This window comes from Podarcis liolepis (assembly GCF_965112155.1).
Source record: "Podarcis liolepis genome assembly, chromosome: 13".
NCBI classification, from domain to species: Eukaryota; Metazoa; Chordata; class Lepidosauria; order Squamata; family Lacertidae; genus Podarcis; species Podarcis liolepis.
In genome coordinates, this window is record NC_139573.1 from 56,568,415 (window position 1) to 56,588,556 (window position 20,142).

General features: G+C 44.6%; 1 protein-coding gene across 9 annotated transcripts in view; it reads right to left on the bottom strand.

The window, feature by feature from the left end:
- Positions 1-15,729, bottom strand: part of IKZF1 (IKAROS family zinc finger 1) — a 79,485-nt gene extending 63,756 nt beyond the window's left edge. For 3 of the 9 annotated variants that reach the window (XM_083473247.1, XM_083473246.1, XM_083473242.1), the window contains exon 1: positions 1-66. This exon is cut by the window's left edge and continues 54 nt beyond it. Coding sequence is in view for 3 of the 9 variants with exons in the window: in XM_083473241.1 (XP_083329367.1) it covers positions 15,533-15,677 (145 nt within the window). In the remaining 6 variants the exon portion in view is untranslated. Of the gene's footprint in view, positions 68-12,897; positions 12,985-14,610; positions 14,630-15,239; positions 15,255-15,532 lie in introns of those variants that run through there. The other 6 variants (XM_083473241.1, XM_083473240.1, XM_083473248.1 and 3 more) reach the window with 5 other exon arrangements.
- Positions 15,730-20,142: the final 4,413 nt, after the last annotated feature.

The window sequence follows — 20,142 nt, forward strand, 5'->3', positions numbered from 1 at the left end:
TACACCTCCAGCCGCGGCAGATGGGCGAAGAAGAAGCCGTCGCTTCAGTCGTGGGCCCTCTCTCGCCCAGGAGTCCTGCGCTTCGAACCACACCGGCTTCCTTCTAGGCGGGGAGAGGGGGCACTCCCCAAAATAGCAAACCGAGCCCTGGAGAGAAAGGGAACCCAGACCTTCCTGTTTTGCTGACAGATGGCTCGGCTCCACAGATTTGTAACAAATACTGGGAAGCCACTTGCCCTTCTGTCGCAACACATAATGTTCCAAAGAATAAAGTTGCAAAGTGACCACAAACACCAGGGAGAAGCATGCCCAGAGTCAGTGGGGTGGAAATGGAAGCCAAAAGGCTCTGCTTGGAGCACAAGGCTGTGGGCCTGAAGAGGTCTCGAGGGCCAGGGGTGGACATCTGGTGCCTCTCTGGATAACAAATGCTTTGTGGAGGCAGCTACTCTCAACACATCCCAGCAACGCACTTGCTCCGTGCAAGCGAGTCGCCGGCAACTTGCGGGAACTCACTTCAGGGAAAGCGGTTCAGGGCAGCTTCTGTAACCTGGAGGAGGCTTTGGGCTTTTCCCTTTCTTTATGCTCCAGGCTTTATGCCTCCAGTAGCCAAACATCCTGGAAACTTCACAAAGGAACAGGAGATGGAGACTGGGGAGAATTTGACTCCAGGCAGCTTACCAAACAGTTCCCAGGGACGGAATTTTGTTTCTTGAAATAATCAGCCTGGTAAGATGCGCCAGAGCAAGATGCACCAAGCTGAACACAGCCAGGGAGGGCAAGCCAGCAGAGGCTCCTCCACAAATCTCCTGCATCTGAGGCCTTCCTTGGACTGCAAAAAGCAGGCTTCCTCAACCTCAGCCCTCCAGATGTTTTGAGACTACAACTCCCATCATCCCTGACCACTGGTACTGCTAGCTAGGGATCATGGGAGTTGTAGGCCAAAGACATCTGGAGGGCCGAGGTTGAGGAAGCCTGGCAAAAAGTAAAGGGCTGGCCAGCCAAAAGAACCATATCAATAGAGTTTGCAGGGGAAATCACTCTCTTGCCCTGGACTCAGAGGTGTCTTAGGAGGCTAATATGTGATTCTTGAAGGAGAGGTTATGCAAGGGGCCATTGGGGTGGAGGAACCCACTCATGTTAGCATGAGGCAGTCATGGGGTGGGCTTGCTTTTTACCCCCCCCCCCTTTATCCTGCTGCATCTTCCCTCATTTGTCTTCTGACACACCAGGTTCCTGTCTCTATCACGCATTCCCCACACCCAACACTATGGGGCCTCTGGCTGCATTTTCGTTTTGCCCTTTTCTTTTGGACACCCATCATGGCTGCTGAGCTAGCCTTTCCTGGAAAGTGGCTCCATTCCACTCTGAAATGCACACATCTGCATCTTAAAGGGGGTCACTGCAGATTCACATCAGGATTGCTCCCCAACATGCTTCCCTTACGCTTGATCCACAGGCTGCAGTTTGTGCAGGATGCTGCAGCACAATTGCTGACAGAAGTGAGGCTTTGCTAGCATATTGCACCTGGGCTCAGAGATCTCCACTACAGATGCTGCTGTTACTATACAAAGCACTTAGCAACTTGGGACCAGTTCACCTATGAAATTGCCTTTCCCTACATGTGCCCGCTTGACCGCTCCAGTCTGTGGAACTGGCGCTGCTACAGGTGCCCCGTGATACCCATTCCGCATTTGTAAGAACTCAGTCATTTCGTGAGACAGCACCTGCCCTTTGTAACTCCCTGCCAACTGATATCGAGCGAGCCCCTTCACTCTACTGTGCCAGGTGCCTGCCAAACACATTCCGGTTTAGAAAAGCCTGTCCAGATGCTTAGAAATGCTGGTAGGAATTTTTATGTTTCAGCATTTTAGCATTTCGTATGATATAAAATAATTGTTTTCTATTTCCTTGATTCTGTCGTTTTATCTTTTTACAATCAAGCTGCATATAAATTTTCATAAATAAATAAATAAGTAAGTAAGTAAGTAAGTAAGTAAGTAAGTAAGTAAGTAAGAAATAAGATGTGTCTGCAAATGCTTCTGCATGTTGGCTGCCCAGCCCAGCCTCGGGACCCCCCCTTCCTGGCGGGGGCTGAACTGCTCCGCCCGCAGCTTGGCTGAGATGGAGAGGGCTGTTGTGCCATTTCCATCCCAGGCCCTGAGCTGTGAGGAGCTTTGCTTCCCAGGAAGAGGTGGCAGTGAGTGGCAGCAGCTGTGAGGAGGGCAGTGAGAAGGAAAGGAAAAGGAGCGCCCGTCAGTCACCTGATCAAGGTGGACATGGTGCTTCAGAAGAATGACAGAGGGACAGCAGAAGAATTTATCGTGCTATTTGACAGGGGAACGGACTCCCTCGGGAGATGGGGGACTCTTCTTCCTTGGAGGTTTTTAAGCAGAGGCTGGATGGCCATCTGCAGGATCAGGCCTCTTCTCACAGTCTCCCACCCAGTGCCTGTGGGAAACCAGGGAGCAGAACAGGACCCCTCCTGAGGCTTCCAGCAACTGGTGTGGAGAAGCCTTGCTGCCTGCAAGCGCCTCATGGCTGGGCAGCTGGTGGCACAAGCTATGCAACGGATGTGGTCTCCTTCACTCCTGAAATTTGTGCATTTAGGGCGAAGGTTTGATGCCAGACCCTCCGAATGCTCAGCTTGTATTACCAGGGTTCCTGGTGGCCTCTGAGCATGTTCAGCTGAATGCACACGGAATTTCCCTTCAGATCTTTGCACTGAATGCACAAAGGTCAGGAATGGGGAGGGGGTGTTGAGGATGGTGCCTGGGCAGGTGCCCCTACAGAGTTTGGTGCGCTTTGAGCTCATGCCTGCACCATCAGGGTCCAAGCCTTCTTCTTGGGGGAGCCGGAATCATAGGCAGGTGACTTTCTGGTTGGTTTTTGCTCTCAGCTTTGCGCTGTCACTCTGCTCCGCTCATCAGGCTCTACCATGAGGAATATGCAGACTCTTAGGGTCTGAGCCTCAGCAGACGTGGCTTCCTAATTTTACACAAGATTTATAAAAAACAAATAAAAGAAAGAAAAAACACCCTCTAAGCAGTTTATGTAAAATAGTATGAAATATTCATTAAAAATACAGTGGTACCTTGGGTTAAGTACTTAATTCATTCCAGAGGTCTGTTCTTAACCTGAAACTGTACTTAACCTGAAGTACCACTTTAGCTAACGGAGCCTCCCACTGCCACCGCCGGAGCCCGATTTCTGTTCTCGTCCTGAAGCAAAGTTCTTAACCCGAGGTACTATTTATGGGTTAGCGGAGTCCGTAACCTGAAGCATATGTAACCTGAAGTGTATGTAACCCGAGGTACCACTGTACTTATAAAATCTACAGACTTTAAAAACAAGGAGACATAATGAAGTTGTCAAAATATAGATAAAATTGACAGAGTTGGTTCTTAAATAAAATATCCTGTCTGCATATGCTGGCCTAGGGAGGAGTCCCAGGTGCTGCCACAGTAAAAGGCTGATTCCTTGTACATGTGGAGCAAACTTTATATGCCATAGGTAAAAACTGCCAGTTCCATAGACCAAAGTGGCTGGGTGTATTTTAGGGCTGCTGGCTAACCTGCTATTATGGGAAACTGCTTCTGTAGCTCTAATTTCTACAATGTCTTCCTGCCCCAACACCATTTCCATTCTCTTCCAACCAATTGATAAAAACTCCTATCACACAGTTGTTTGACAAAAGTAACCAAGCTTGACTTGTGCTCCAAAATTCGCATCAACATCTCCATGCAAGTTATTTCAGGCTAGCAATCAGTGGGGAATAAACCGTATTTGATGGGGAAAGTACATTCTGCTCAGGGCCAAGTGACATTTTTAAAAGTCCTGTTGATTTCCATGGGGCAAGTGCTCTCTCTTTGAAATCACGGGACTTAAAAATATCTAAAACACCATATATTCAAAGCTCTGATGGCAGCAAAGTGTATTCTACTACTCAGATATTCAGTAAATACTATCAGTCTCTCTATGATACATCCAAAACATTAAAATAGTATACCTTGGATTATCTGAAGTCAATTCCCCAGTGCTTGAAAACGACAATGTGTTTGATATGAGTGACAGCAGAATAATTGATTGTGACAGTGGAACAGACTCCCTCGAGAGGCGGGGGTCTCTCCTTCCTTGGAGGTTTTTAAGCAGAGGTTGGATGGCCATCAGTCATGGATACTTTAGTTGAGATTCCTGCACTGCAGGGGGTTAGACTAGATGACCCCTGGGGTCCCTTCCAACTCTACCATTGTGGGATTCTATGAATAAATCCCTAGGCTCTGATGGTTTTACTACTCAGTGCTCCCCCCTCCAAGGTTTCTTTATGGATTTTTATTACAAGTATCACAGGTATGTAATAGTGCTGATACAAAAATTTAGGCACATCCAATGGTTATAAGACGTCAGAAAACCACATGCCTGAAATCAGCATCAACCTTCCTCCTGCCCCCCCCCTCTTCCCAGGACCCTTGGGACACGCAGGGGAGAGGAAGCTTGCATGCTGTGCTTAGGTGCTCCCCTGCCTGAACTATGGAGAACCTCCAGAAAGGGAGTTAGATCTTTAACTGCCCTGTGATCTCCGGATGAAGGGCAGAATAACAACAACAATCGTTCTAGGTAGAAACATATCTTGTTACAAGGTAAGGCTACAAGCTATTTATGATGGGTTTGCTAACAGACTGAAATGGATAACTTTCAATGTCCATCCAGACAAGACTGGCTTTCTCCCAACCCACCAAATGCTGACATTATTAGGAATTCAGTAAGTAAAGTAAACTTCTGCAAAGCTAATGGTCACACTCCCATTGCTGTCTTTGTGCTTGGTATTTTATGAAGCCTTTGACTACACAGAGGGTTCATATTTGATTAAATTAAGTGAAGAAGGTGGACTCTGGAGCAAAATTCACTTGTGCATTATGTGTTGAGGGGGGAATCTATGGAATATCTATGGTAAAAATCAGGATGAACAACCTGGATTCAAAATAAAGCAATCTAAACCATGCAACAAACCTTTCCATGAAATTTGGGGCACATTTAAAGAGTGGTGAGGTGCTGGGGGTGTTTCAGATTGACAAAAGTTAAGTAGTGTTGTTCTTTCAATGGGAAAGATTTAAGCACTTTGTGCCTAAGAAATGTGCAACATATTGCTTGAATTTGAACAACAGGTGGGCTGCTAAACCTGCATGACCCAAGTCTGTGTTTAAACTGCCTCGCTTTATTCAATGGGATTTACTGCAAGTAACTGTGCTCAGCTGTGCAGTCTGAGGCTGCAATTCTACGCCAGCTTCATTGGGATTAAGGGCACGGAAGATGCCCTTCCAAGGAAACTTGCACACATTGCACTGCTTGACAACCCTTTCTGTGCCACAGTAATACCAGCAAATTGTTTCTCCTCAGCAACTTAGTAAGGCAACACTTTGATTTAAAATGATTCAAATGAGAAATAGATTACAGTATTTAAACCTTAAATGAATGATAATATTTTTGGTTTGTTTTCCTGCCTTTTATAGTGATAAGCTTTGCCCCCAAGAAAAATGAACCGACATGGACAATGCCTGGCTGCTCTGGCCCCTGGTGACTGGATCCTTTAAGCCTCGTTGGCACATCTCCCAAGCTGAACTCTGCCTACCATCAATGTATGGTTGACTACCAGGTCACGCTAATGCCATCTCTCACGGAATGGTAGCCTAACAAACTTTCTATAAGAAAAATCTCAAAGTTAGTTAGAGAGGGGGGGAAACTTGCACCTAAATCTCCCCTCTACCCAGGAATGTAAATTTACCTAACTTCCTGCTTTTCATTTCCCTTATTTTTCTGAGTGATCTTTAATTTCCTTTTATTAGACTGTTATGAAACAGTCAAGGCTAGCAGGTGTGTGTGTGCTCTCATCTGGTTGCCCCATCTCAAAAAAGAGCATCACAGAGCTTGAAAGGGGAAACCAAAATGATCACCACTGATCACCCAAAGAAACTAAACAAAAAGAAGCATGTGGAATTCACTGTCAGGAGATTGGGGGGGGGGGTCTCATTAGCTTGAATGGCTTTAAAGAAGAATTAGACACTTTTTTATTGGGAACTAGGTCTATCAGTGGCAATTAGCTACTTGAGAAATTGAACTTCCACCTTCAGGGGCAGGAAACCTTAAATATCACAGCTAGGACCAAACTCAGAGCTGGACCGCTGCCTTCATCCCCGGCTGCAGACTTCTCCAGAACCTTGGCCTGGTGGACTCGGTGCGCCCATGGCCTGATCCAACAGCGCTTTTTAAACTCTTACATAAAAAACGCACACATAGTTTTCCTTGAACTGAAAATGTAGTTTATTCTGGATGAATGTATTGGATATCCTTGTCCAAAATTGCAAACAGGCTTTAATTAAAAGTGTTCCATATCTCCACCACCAGCTCATAATTAACTTTATTATGGGGATTTAATAAAGTAGACCTCTCAATTCCTATGTAAGATTCTACTTTAGAACCATTTTAATTCTATTTTTAATTTCCTCTCCAGCAGACCACAAATAATAACTAACGAAAAGGTCCATTTCTAGAAACAAAACCTGCGAAACATAAAGGCTTTCTCTCATTTCCATTAAGCTTGTTCCCTATCCCCCAGGACTATCAAGATGTGTAAGAAACAAAGTTATAATTTGTTAAGACCAATTCATTTCCTCCTTTTCTCTGTTGGCACATCTATATGTAACTTTTCTATAGAAAAACAATGTTTAGTCATTGTTTCTACCATAGCTACTTATAGGAATTTGCTGTTGGTTACATGTCTTCCACCTCAGGTGAGGGCGGCCCCTGTCCCTTCGCACACACAGCCTGGCAAACAACATGCAGCTAAAGCCACAATCCTCTACATCCCACCAAAGGTACTTCCAAGCAAAACCATACAGGAATAGGCCACAAACCTGAAGCATTTAAAAAAACAAAATACTAAAATAAAGAAGAAATTAATTGGGAACACACACAAAAAATAATTTACAGAAAATGCAATATAATTATATTTTTTGTAGTCATCTGTTATCACAGCACTTCAATTCTAGCAAGAATAACCAATAGATTGTTTATTAAGAACACTTTCTTCTTGTCAGGCCAATTTATATCAATATATGTGATAAAAGAAGGTAACTATTCTCTTCGTAATAATTTTAAACCTCTCCTTCCTTGCTTTCACTTCTCTGTATTTGAAATTCTGTAAAGGGGGTGGGGGGGAAGCTTCATTTTTTAACACAAATGATACAAAAATACCTAAGAGTCAGAGGTACAGACCCTGCGGCAAGTCAGGCACAACAGCCCCACAGAAATGAATGGGCCTAAATCTGAATGGGATTGCAGCCCTGGGATTGCAGAGGTCAGCAATGTATATTATTATGGACATATTCTGCTTCATTTTAACCCAAGTAGTAAAGGCAGCATCATACAAAACCAGCTGACCAGAAGCGAGAGAGGACAGGACAGGGATCTTGGCGTCTTGAAGAGCTGGAGATGGGGTTTGGGCAGAGGCCGCCTTTCTCTTCCCTGTGTGACAAGATGCATTGGCCAAAATCCTCTTTTCAGTAACATAAATTGGTACAGGGCCTCTGTGCTGCTTTCCATTTGGTCACCTTGTACAAAATACTAAGGGATATTGAATGCTATGGCTGGTGTCCCAACTAAGTCATACTCAAATAAGCCTTTGTTTCAGTAGCTCCGCTCTGAGGATGACTAACATTGGCCAATACTCCCTATTTATTGAACATGCCAATACAAAATAAAAAGGAGAAGAGGCTCCAGCGTGCTCTTTACCGTAGCTCAAAAACACAACATAGGAATATTTGGCTCACAAATGACTAGGATGGTGTGGAATGGGAAGAAGAACTTGTATAATAACTCAAGACTTAAAGAATAAAATACTGAGATGAGGACAAGAGTCTTCTGTCTATTTGTTTTGTTCAGTTCCAAGATGTTTTAGGAGCTGTATTCATTAATTCTGACATTGCTTCCTAATTTTTCTTGGACTGTTCAAGGCATTTCAAGTGACAAAGGATTCCATAGACTTGAAATGCTGGACACATTTTCGCACCTCATGTAGATAGGCAAAAGGATTCCGAAAATGCCTCCAATCAACATATTGTTCACCTGCTCAGCTTGTTCCAGTTTGCTTACTTGAGTATCTGACAGCCCTTGTGTGTCTGCTGACTCCAGTTTTAAACGAGTGACATCCCATTAATTTCAATGGGGCAGATTAAAATGATTAATGCAGTTGCTGCTGACCTGGTGTTACATGGACAGTCCTTTTCACTGTTTCAATTTGCAACTTTCCCCCCTTCTCCACGGAGAAGGGATTCGCTGTTGATAAGGGAAGAGAAAGAAAAACTACTCTTTTTTATTTCCCCCTCCCCCTGCTTACATTAATCTACTTAAACTTTTGCTTGCATTCCTCCTGGATCGCTTTAGCTGTCAGTTGTTTTGAACAATGCAAGCAGCAACCTCAGTCCAGCAGCTGATTCTGCAAAGCACCCCTTCCGGAGGCCGTTTCACAGGGTCTGTGCTGATGCCAGTGTCACCAAGAACAGCTCTTGCCTGGTCACCTGTGGTACTTCATAGAATCATAGAATCATAGAGTTGGAAGAGACCACAAGGGCCATCGAGTCCAACCCCCTGCCAAGCAGGAAACACTTAAGGATTTCCTCCAGGTGACCAACAGAAGCCTTCCAATAAATGGCTTCCTTTCTCTCTGGGCTGCTGGTGTTGCCACAAATGCCCCAGGTAAGCAAGTTATAGATAGGTAGCCTAGTGAAAATAGTGTAGCTGATTGACTTTGGAGACCATGTGTAAAAAGTGGTTATATCACGTGATTCCCAAATAGTGAGTCAAGAAGTCCAAGATATGTGCTTATGGGAGCTATATGTTTCTGAACTGATATATCCAGTGTGGAGGACAACACAGCAAAAAATAAAGGAGGAAAGGGGCAAACTATCGTCCTGAGCCCCAAGGTTGTCTCAGTAAAATCCTGCAGAGCCAGCAACACATATTCATGAAATGTTACACTTTTATTTGACAGCAGGTGCCATATGCCAGTTTATGGGCTTCCCAAAGCCACGTGTTTGGCTGCTGTGAGGGACAGATGCTGGACCAGAGAGGCCTTTTGTAGACAGCCATTCACCTGGTCAACTGGCCAGTCAGAGTTTCCTTCAGGCAACTAAAGAGGAAATTTCAAAAAGACTATTTTGTCCTGTGCCCTGCCTTTCTGGAAATGACACTCTCGTGCACCTCTTTCCATATAAATAGACACACACACACAAACACTTTTTAGATGAAGAAAAGAGTAGCACACTGAGTGAGCAAGCTGGTAACATTTGTAGACCTCTTGACAAGTCTTCCATAAACACAGAAGGGAAGCTCTTTTGAAGGGGATTCTCTGAAAGCACCATCCGTTTCACAGCCAATGCTTCTGCATAATATCCTGCGCAGCCGGGATCCACTTGACCAAGCCAGTCACACAACATAATTTTCGTGGCACTTGTATGCATGCGATAAAAAAGACTATTCCTATCACTCTCCTCTACTTTGGTCTTGTTTCCTTTTAGCTGGCTGTGCCCCAAAAGATCTTATTGGCTCAGCACTCGTTAAACTATATGAGCTAAGGCTCATCATTTGAATACATATCATCACCCAATCCATGCATGGCCTGGCTAAGGCAGATTTGGGTTACAATCTGTTCTGTATGAAAATTTTCTAGAAATACCTCTTTCCTTTTAGAACATAATGCACACGTGCCTTGAAAAGGTGGGCCACACAAGCCACGGGACTACTTGCCTCATGTAATTAGCTTTACTCCTAGCCATTGCGCTGACAATCTGTTAAGGAGGTTTTGCAGCAGGGTTTACCTGTCTCTAATGAGATTCATGCTTTTATTTGCAAACTTCCACATCATTAGTGTTTGAAAAGATCAACCCTGGGACTTGTGAGTGTGTACACACAGTCACATATCTCGTTTATCCCCTAAATGTTCTTTTCTTAGGTCCTGGGAGGAGCTCTAGAGCATGATAAACCTCCCTCTCGGTGGGCAGAGATCCATCTGCTTTGGAGGTCCTACTTTGATCATGATTGAAAAGGCCCGCTGCTGTGGCTTTCCTAATGGTGGTAATCTGCAGGTGGTAAAGGCATTCTGAAGCATCTTGGGGAAGCTCTGGATCCCTCCACAAATATTCCCTTTTTGCCTTTGCCACCTGTGGAGAGCCAACAGTGGGACAGCCAGGGCAATGGGTCTTCCCTTGTTCCTTGGGGAGGCAACTATGCCATCCCTAAAGCTGATGTGGATATTTTCTCTCCCATTGGAATTGGTGGGAGAGAACATTTTAAAAAGAAAGATACTGCAAGAAAAGGGGGGAGAGGCTAGGGGGGGAGCCATTCCTCATCTGTCTTCCTTTGTGGCTGCTGTGAGTCTGGGAGGCCTGAGGAAGTGGCGGTTCCCCTGGCACGGACGCGTCCCATCCTGCCACCTGACCTCCCTAGGACTGCTCTGCAAGTCTGCAAAGAGTAAGCTTGAAATGTGATTGCAAACTGTAGCTGCTAACTTGGTCATAACAAATGTTGAACCACGTCCTGCTCAGTACCATCTGGGAATTAAATTTTAGCTTGGATTTCCTGCCCTTTACCAATATGAAATTATTCTAAATGTAAACAAAGGTATGGCAGTATCTTGTAACCTATACTTACAATGATTGGCTTTGCAAAATATGGGGACCCAAGCCTTTTTGCTTAGGATGTAGGCATACAACTTCAAATTCTGTAGTGAATAGAGTGGTAGATATGGGTGTGGGAAACTCAAGATTCAAATCCCCACCCAGCCATCGCTTGCTGGCTATTAACTAAAACAGTCAAATGACCTTCCAGGTTCAGAAGCAGTAGACCGACCCCCAGGCGCCATATGTGTGGGAAGGATGTGTCTGCCTTCCTACATCTCAGATACATTTGCGAAACCATTGGAAGCAAAATGATGGACCTTTGCCATGACCCAGCATGGCTCCGCAACCTTGGGCCACACACACCCAGGTTGCTGCAAGGCTAAAATGCTATTCTAAGCTCTATGTATTAAGGGCTGGATACCAATATAAAAAATAAATTAAATATCAGCAGAGGAAAATAAATAGCTTTTATTTCACTTACTAACATAAACAGAACTGTAAAGGTCCACCCCTGCTGATAAAGCGTGCAAACCTATGCATGTCTACTCATAAGTAAAACACACTTAATTCAATTGAACCTACTCCCAGGAAGTGTATATAGGGTTGCAACTAAAGATGGCCATTTCTGCTCTAGACTACAACTGTAAATAGCTTATGTCCACCAAAATATATCTGCAGATATAGCTGAGTCTGAAGCTTCTGTTTATTTCCTTAAAATAGCCTGCTTTCAAACATTACAAATCTAATTCTCCTATCACCACAAATTTCAAAACCGTTTCTGCTGGCCTACAAACTATTTCAACTTTTTTAAAAGCAACAACAATCCCCCACACCAAATTTTAATGAAAGGGGGGGGGGTTGATGTGCTTGGCCGAAGCCAGGATTTATGGGGGGGGGGAGGCAGAACCTCAATTTGTGAAGTGTTTTTGTAGATTTACTTGATTTGGCCCTGCCCATGTTGATGCACAGCATTGCAATTTATGGTGGGTGCATCAAGCACATGCTGAAACATTCAAGGGCAGTCCAATAATATGTGGCAAGTGCTCAATTATATCTTTATCCCCACTACAACTTCAGTGCATGCAATAATAAATTAACTCCCCATTTCTAAACACATTTGCTGGGTGTGGGTGGAAAGTTGCCTCTGATTCAAAACTTTATTTGCTGTGGGGGTTTCTTTTTCTTTCTTTTTCTTCTTAAAAATAGTGCTCTCTGGCAAACACCCCAATAAATCTCGGGCAACCTTTTTGTGAGAGCCTCCAACAAACAGAGCTGCACTTATCAGAGTGAAGCTGATATGTTTCAACTGGTCATCCTGGTGTGAATTTGCACTTCTAATAATTCTTTAGGGTTGCACACCTTAGCACATTTAAATTGGTAGATTTATCAACCAGATTTAAGGGCACACTTTCTTTTTTTTCTTGTTGAATGAAAATGAAAATATTAAAGATATTTTCCACCAAAAATGAATAGTAGCTTTTACTAAATTCTAAATTCTCATATTTTCTTCTTTTTAAAAAAAGCACCTATTTTGAGGTTTCAGTAATATGTAACTGCTGCTTAAAAGTAATACGTTAAAGGCTAATCAATCAACTGAACATTATTTAATCAATTGACAGATCTAAAAATGTTTAATTGTACCAATTAGAAGTTCATTTATACTGGTACAACAGCAACAGATAATTTTGATGCAGCAATCTCTGAACCTACAAATAGGGGGAAATGCCCTGTATGGCATATGGCATTGTACATTCCCAAGAAGAACTGTAGCATGATGCTTCTAATTTTCAGAGTTTGCAACTAATTCAAAACCTTAGCAATATAAATTGAATCTTGAAATGTCAAGGTTCAGTTTGAAATATCTGGAGAACTTAGCTTTGTATTAAAATAACCAACGTTACATCATCACTGCAAGTTATTATCTAGCTCATATTAAATGTAAACTATTTTGAGCTGGTAATCTATTTGGTATATTTTCAATTATATAACTAGAAATAGACATAAATATGAGTTCACTGTCTACAAAGAAGACAGAAATATCTGCCAGCATGCCCTTCACCACTTATTTCAGATTGCAACCTCCTAAATAAATTTCCGGAACTCTATTTTTACATGTGTATAATATTAATGCACACTATTTTGAAAGGGAAGGATCCAGTACCTGGTCCTCAAAAACAGATTGTATATTTACAGCCTATATCAGCTTAAAATAAACTTTTTTGCCTACCTTGATCCAAAACAAGCATATTTCCCTTTTGGACACGGATGCCTGGTCTGAAAAGTCTGAAGGAGCTGTAAAGTGTTTATGAGCTGCAAGAAGAAGCTTAACTCAATACGAAACAAAGTGTCCTGAGACCTCTTATTTCCTGTTGATGATTGGTTAGCTTTTCCGTTTATTTATTCAGTTATTGTCAAATAATTATGAGGAATGAAATGAAACAAATTTACTTGCCTTGTAGGAACAACTGAGAAAATCAAATCAGTCCCTCACTTCAACCTGGGTTCAGTCCTTTGCATAAGGTATCATATTTGTTCAAAAAGAAGAAACTTAAGTTTATTAGTGTAGCTCAAAGACCAAAACTGAAAGCATTGCAGAACCTTATTCCTAAACCTTCTGATCAACACTTTTTGTGTATTTTAAAGGTATCTCACAGGCTGATCTCACTTCATCCGATGTAAATCCCATTCACATCCAACTACTGCAGCCTGACTTCCAGTTCATTTCAAGGAGATAGTTAAGCACATCAAACTGAAGAAACGCGCTTTTAAAAATATTCCAGTGGTGCATACAATCCAGTGCTCTTAAGCACCCTAATTAATGTCTACAATCCATTGATTTAAAATTAATGCAGCTGTTTTCAGTACCTCAGATATTCAGCTCAATCTGATGCACACCCCTTGATGTTCTTACTGAGTTCAGTTAAACATGCTCCAAAGTAGGTGTGCATATGATTCTTTTTTTAAAAAAAACACCACACAGTATATCAATGAATTAAATTGTATAGATCAAATGTTTCCTGTTCATGGACTGGGAGAAAAACTTAGCCTTATAAACAGTAAGAAATTGGGATAATTGGAGAAATTTAGGATATGAACTTCCTAAAATCTTGCCTAGTAAAATGCTTGTTTGGCAAGCCTTGATCTTGTGCTAATTTTTTTGGTGCAATCCTATGCTGATTTACTTGTTAAGTTTTAGCGTTTTAATGAGGTTTACTCCATAGTAAGTGTGGTCTAAATGTACAGTTTTTCCCACTCCTGTTGCTTTTCTAATGTCTGTCCATGGAAGTAACGGCAACAGCATATCAGCAGCCATCTTGATGGCAAGTGCAGTAAATTTCTTCATTCTTCCTCTTCATTTCTACATGTAAACTTATCAGAAAAGATCTATTGCATAGAACTTTCTATGGAAACTATTTCTACAGTAGGACTACTTTTAGAAAATGACCTTCTGAACCATTTTTGGTTCAGTTCATGGACTTAAAACAATTTTAAGAATGCTAATTTCATAGCCCACACATGGCCATATAAGTGTCACAGACTCTATAGCAATGAGCATTTATTTGCAAGTGGTTAATATAGCAACAATAAGGTATAAACTTTCTGGAAACCTCTTTAAAAATGCTTGTTTTCCCAGTGATATTAGAGAATCTATTTACCTTTCAAAGATATTCAGGGGCATGCAAACATGACTTCATTCCTTGAACTGTAATAAAATTTAAAGTGCAATCTAGAAGATCCAAAGTGTAATCCCCCCTCCGGTACGTTAATCATGAATGATAAGAAAATGTCTGCTATCTCCTGAATAAAACTTACATATCTAACCTCGTTTTCTGACAACTGCCAAACTTGTCTGCTGTGTCTTGTAAGTCTTGGATTACTTTTACAACTACTGTACTTTAACTTCAACACATAAATTTAAAGATTCCTTTAAAGTGTATACATTTAGATTCCAGTTAACATAGTCTTACTCTCTGGGTGTTGTGCTGGGCTACATAAGGAAACTTTTTTTACTGGTGGGATAAACTTCCACAGCCTCAGTTACATCTGATAAAGTAGATGTAAGCTCATGCTATGGTGAATTTGTCAGCCTTGGGAGTGTCACAAGCCTGTTCCCTCTGCTCCATGGGGCTACTGGGGGTCCCATCTGCAAACCTGGAGGGGATGTCAATCATCACGAGTCCCCCTTTGGATCTTTCAGTGAACATGTACGGCACTTTTTTCTCTTTTTTACATCTTTATGAAAATTAATAGAAATTACATTGGGTTCTTCCTCCCCACTTTTTTAGGAGGGGGTTGCCAATAATAATCATCATGAAATTCTTGTAACACCACATTTATTCATAAAACAACATTCCACTACTAACATTCAAAGCCCCCCGAGTTGTTGTCTCCCCAGCCGGCCACGCGCAGCTTTGCTTGTCGTTTATTCCTCCACCCCGAACCACTTTCAGAAACTGGGGGTCGGGGAGGGGGAGAGAAGGGGAGCAAAACCTTGTCTCCTTCGGGCAGATCACAATCGAATCCATGGACTCTGAATGGATCGATCGTTAGACAGACAGATCTAATCACCTCTCAGACCAGAAAAACAAAGTCAGCAGGCAGCTCCTGAAGTTTAGAGGCGCGGAAGGCTCCGTACAAAGTTGCCGGCTGCTTTCCTTGAACTCGACAGCCAGGATCGCGCGCACTTTGCCCGCGGGCTCAGGCGCTCCGCGCGCGCTCTTTCCGCCGGGCGGAGTTGGCGCTGCCTTTCCCCACCAGAACTTTTCTCTCCCGAAAAAGTTTGCTGCCGCGAAAGACAAGAGGGGAAAGAGAGAGGGAGAGAGGGAGAGGGGAGAGCGCAAGGCGGGGAGGCGAGACGGTACCTGCTCCGGGCGCGGCGGGATGTCGGCGGCTGGCGGGGCCGAGCTCTCGGTGTGGCGGCAGCAGCGGCGAGGGCAGCAGCAGCGCGCCCGCAGGCAGCTCGGCTCCGTCGGCGCCCCAGCCCACTTCCGCCCGCCAAGGCAGCATCGCGGCGGCGGCGCCCGGCAGCGCCCAACCTGCTCCCTCGCCGCCGGCGCAGAAAGCGCGCCGCGCTCGCCCAGCCCGTCAGCTGACGAGGACCCCCCCCCCTCCCCACGCCGGGCCGGGAGGGGCGCACCTGGCAGAGGCCACCTGGCCGGCGAGGAGGAGGCGCCCACTGGATGCCCCTCGCCCGGTGCGCCGCCTGGTTGGACGTGCGCTCTCCGCGCGCCGAGCGCCCCAGAAGAAAAGGCGCAGAAAGTGGGGCGGCCCGTGGGGTTCAGGGCCACCTGCTCGCAGGGGGAAACCTCCCAGGGGCTTCCATTTTATTTGGGGGTTGTTTTTTTTAGAAAAACCATAGCTAAAACATTTACAGCATGATTTAAAACATGCGGAGAGTTGAGAACCCGGACAGAGCAGACGAAAACCAAGTGAAAACACCTGCAGACCTTGCAAGCAACCGGGGAGGCTTCCCTGCACCAGAATGTCTGGAGCAGCCCAGAAAAGAGGAGGCGGGAGGCGCCCTCTTGCTGTCCAGAGGCAGGGAGTTCCAAAGGGCCAATGGCGCCACACGAAAAAGGCGGCGTTTCTCGCCATCCCTCCCCATCTTGCACCCCTTATCACAGCGATCCTGACTTGGAAAGGACGCTCTGGTCTTCAGTACAGTTACACTGTGTTATTCAGAAGTAAAATCTCATTGAGCGCAACCGGGTTGGATTTGAGTAAATGCGCTTAAAGACCGAAACCTACGTGCTGCTTTCCGCACAGGAGTTCTGCCCCGTGGGAAAGGGCACTTGGGTTTCGGGCTGGAGAACTTTCCCCCAGACACTTAGGGAGCATCGGGAGGCGCATGAAGCCTCCATGTAGGTTGCTGGGGGTTCGGGCTGGTGCACCCCTGCTGGGAAGCTGTGGAAGTGGATGGACCAACCGCATCCACACGGCAGCAAGTGCGAGGTCATTCGGGCGGGATGACCTGGCCAGCAGACTAGTTTCTCTCTTCTTTGAGTAGCTCCTGTTCATCCTGTGATGAAGTAGATTAAATGCTCCAAGCAGGTGAGCAGGGACGGACTACACTGGTGCCAATCCCAGAATGGGCAGCCTGCTGTAAGGAAGATGCCAGTTCCAAGAGGAAGCATCCACAGCTGCCAAAAAAGTATGAAAACTGGCTGAAGATGTTGGAAGATGGCTATTATACTGTTTCTCCCAGTTAAACATTCCCAGCTCTCCCAACTGTTCCTCATCAGTCTTGGCTTCCAGATCATTGATCATCTTGGCCATCCTCTTCTGCACACCTTCCAGCTTATCAATATCCTTCTTAAACAGTGGTGCCCAATAACTGGTCTCTGGACTCTAGATGGGCTCTAACCAAAGCAGAATAGAGTGGCACTATGGCTCTCCTTGATGTGGTGTGTTGAACCAAAGGTGAGACGGCTCTGGAAGGTTTGCAAGTCAAGATAACCCTGTGGGTCCTGGGGTGCCCTGTCAGCCTTGGATCATTGGCACTTATTCCCTCACCTGTCAGGTGGATTGAAGAGAGGTTCTGGCCAAGCTGATGTATGCTGCTTCTTGTATAAGTAACGTCTACATGTTTAACTGGGTGCAGACAAGCAATAACACTGGCTTGCTGATATGGTTGTCCGTCTCGCATCTGTAAGGGCAGAGAGGCTCTGTTTGCTGTGCTGTAGGTTTACACTTTTCTTTGGGACTCCCTACCTCAGAGCTTTCCAAACTGTGTGTCGCGAAACGTTGTGTGGGTTGCAGTGCATCGGTGTGTCGTGCGAAGGCTCTCCACGCTCCTCCTGGGGCTGGAAAGGGGTTAGTTTAACCTACCTTAGCTTGGCTCCATCCTTAGAAGACAAAGTCCAGCAACTGGAGGAACGTGTAGCTACGCTCCAAAGAATTAGAGAGCTGGAGCTCTTCTTGGAAGCAACAGAGAACACCGTCTCCACCAAGGAGGAGACAGGGGCACCCCTGAGAAGGAGGCTAGTTCACCAACACAGGTGCCAGATATATGGAGAAACGTGACTCAAAGAAGTAGGAGGCCCAGGGTTCGCTCTGATTGCTTAGAAATACACAATCGCTTTGAAGTCCTCTCCCCTAGCATGGAAGACGAAGAACAGACTCCATTTGAGGATCTGTACCTCATTACAGTCGATCAGGTATATGAAGACGAGCAGCAAAGTCAGTCCTCAGGGAATGTGCAGGCGACCTTGGAACGGACAGCTCACGGAAGAACCCCGACCAAACCTAAGAGGAGGCGTGTAGTGGTGATAGGGGATTCCCTACTGAGGGGAACAGAAGCAGTGATCTGTGGGCCTGACAAGATGTCTCGGGAAGTGTGCTGTCTCCCCGGGGCTAAGATCCAAGATGTAACTGAACGACTGCATAAAACCCACTGACAAATACCCCTTCCTCTTGGTTCATGTGGGAACCAATGACACTGCAAGCAATAGCCTCCAGAAGATCAAAAGAGACTACGAGGCTCTGGGCAGGAAATTGAAGCATTTAAATGCACAAATTGTTATCTCATCTGTCCTCCCAGTTGAACGACGTGGCCCAGGGAGAGAGGGGAAAATAGTGGAAGTGAACAGCTGGCTTCGCAAATGGTGTAAACGGTTTGGATTCTTAGATCACGGACTGCAGTTTCTTGAAGATGGACTTCTGGCAAGCGATGGGCTGCACCTCACAACGGTTGGGAGGAATGTTTTTGCCAAAAATCTCAGAAACCTCATCAGGACGGCTTTAAACTGACTAATATGGGGGAGGGAGACGGTGCTCCTGAAGGTAGGAGTCTATCAATTGATGAAGATGATCATCCAAATGTCATAGACCAAATGGAGCAAACAGCACGCAGACCTAGTGGTGGGAGGAAAAAATCCTTAAATAAGAGACACGGGGGAATAATTAATGGACTTCAATGTCTGTACACTAATGCGCAAAGCATGGGAAATAAACAAGATGAGCTTGAGCTCTTGGTACAGCAAACTAAATATGACATAATAGGCATCACTGAAACCTGGTGGGATAAGTCCCACGATTGGAATGTAATAATGGGGGGATACAATCTATTTCAGAGAAACAGACCAGACAAGAAAAGAGGAGGAGTGGCGTTATATTTCAGGGATGTGTATACCTATGAAGAGATCCAAGATTTAGAATCTCAAAGCCAAAGTGAGAGCATTTGGGTCAAAATTAAGGGAGAGAAGAATAACAGAAACCTCATTGTGGGAGTTTACTATAGATCCCCAAGCCAAACGGAGGACATAGATGATGCCTTCCTGGAACAGATGGCCAAGTATGCAAAAGGAAGGGAGATAGTAGTAATGGGGGGACTTCAATTACCCGGATATTTGTTGGAGGTCAAACTCAGCCAAGAGCATAAGGTCAAACAGATTCCTCACTGGCCTTGCAGACAACTTCATTGTCCAGAAAGTGGGAGAAGCAACAAGAGGAACAGCCATTTTAGATCTGGTCCTAACCAACGTTGATGACCTGGTTAGTGGGGTAGAAGTGGAAGGATCATTAGGCGCGAGTGATCATGCTCTTCTGAAGTTTACTATACAGCGGAAAGGAGCAGCCAAGCATACTAGGACTCAATTTCTTGACTTTAAGAAAGCCGACTTCATAAAACTTAGGGAAGTGCTGGGTGAGATCCCATGGACAGTAATACTAAAAGGAAAGGGAGTTCATGATGGCTGGGAGTTTGTTAAGAGGGAGATAGTAAAAGCACAACGTCAGGCAATACCAATGAGACGGAAACATGGAAGGTGCCTAAAGAAGCCAGGGTGGCTATCTAAAGAACTTTTAACTGAGTTAAGATTAAAAAAGGATGTGTACAAAAAATGGAAAAGGGGGGAAACCACCAAAGAGGAATTCAAACAAATAGCCAGCACGTGTAGACACAAAGTCAGAAAAGCTAAAGCACAGAATGAACTCAGGCTTGCTAGAGAGGTTAAAAGCAACAAAAAAGGCTTTTATGGGTATGTTTGTAGCAAAAGGAAGAACAAAGAAACAGTGGGGTCACTCAGAGGAGAAGATGGTGAAATGCAAACAGGGGACACAGAAAGGGCTGAACTCCTCAATGCCTTCTTTGCCTCAGTCTTCTCCGATAAAGAAAACAATGCCCGACCTGAAGAATTTGGAGCAAATGATTCAGCAGAGGAAACACAGCCCAGAATAACTAAGGAGATAGTACAAGAATATTTGGCTAGTTTAGATGTATTCAAGTCTCCAGGGCCAGATGAACTGCATCCAAGAGTATTAAAAGAACTGGCAGATGTGATCTCAGAACCACTGGCACTCATCTTTGAGAATTCCTGGAGAACAGGCGAAGTCCCGGCAGACTGGAGGAGGGCAAATGTTGTTCCTATTTTCAAAAAGGGGAAAAGAGAGGACCCAAATAATTATTGCCCAGTCAGTCTGACATCAATACCAGGGAAGATTCTGGAGCAGATCATTAAGCAAACAGTCTGTG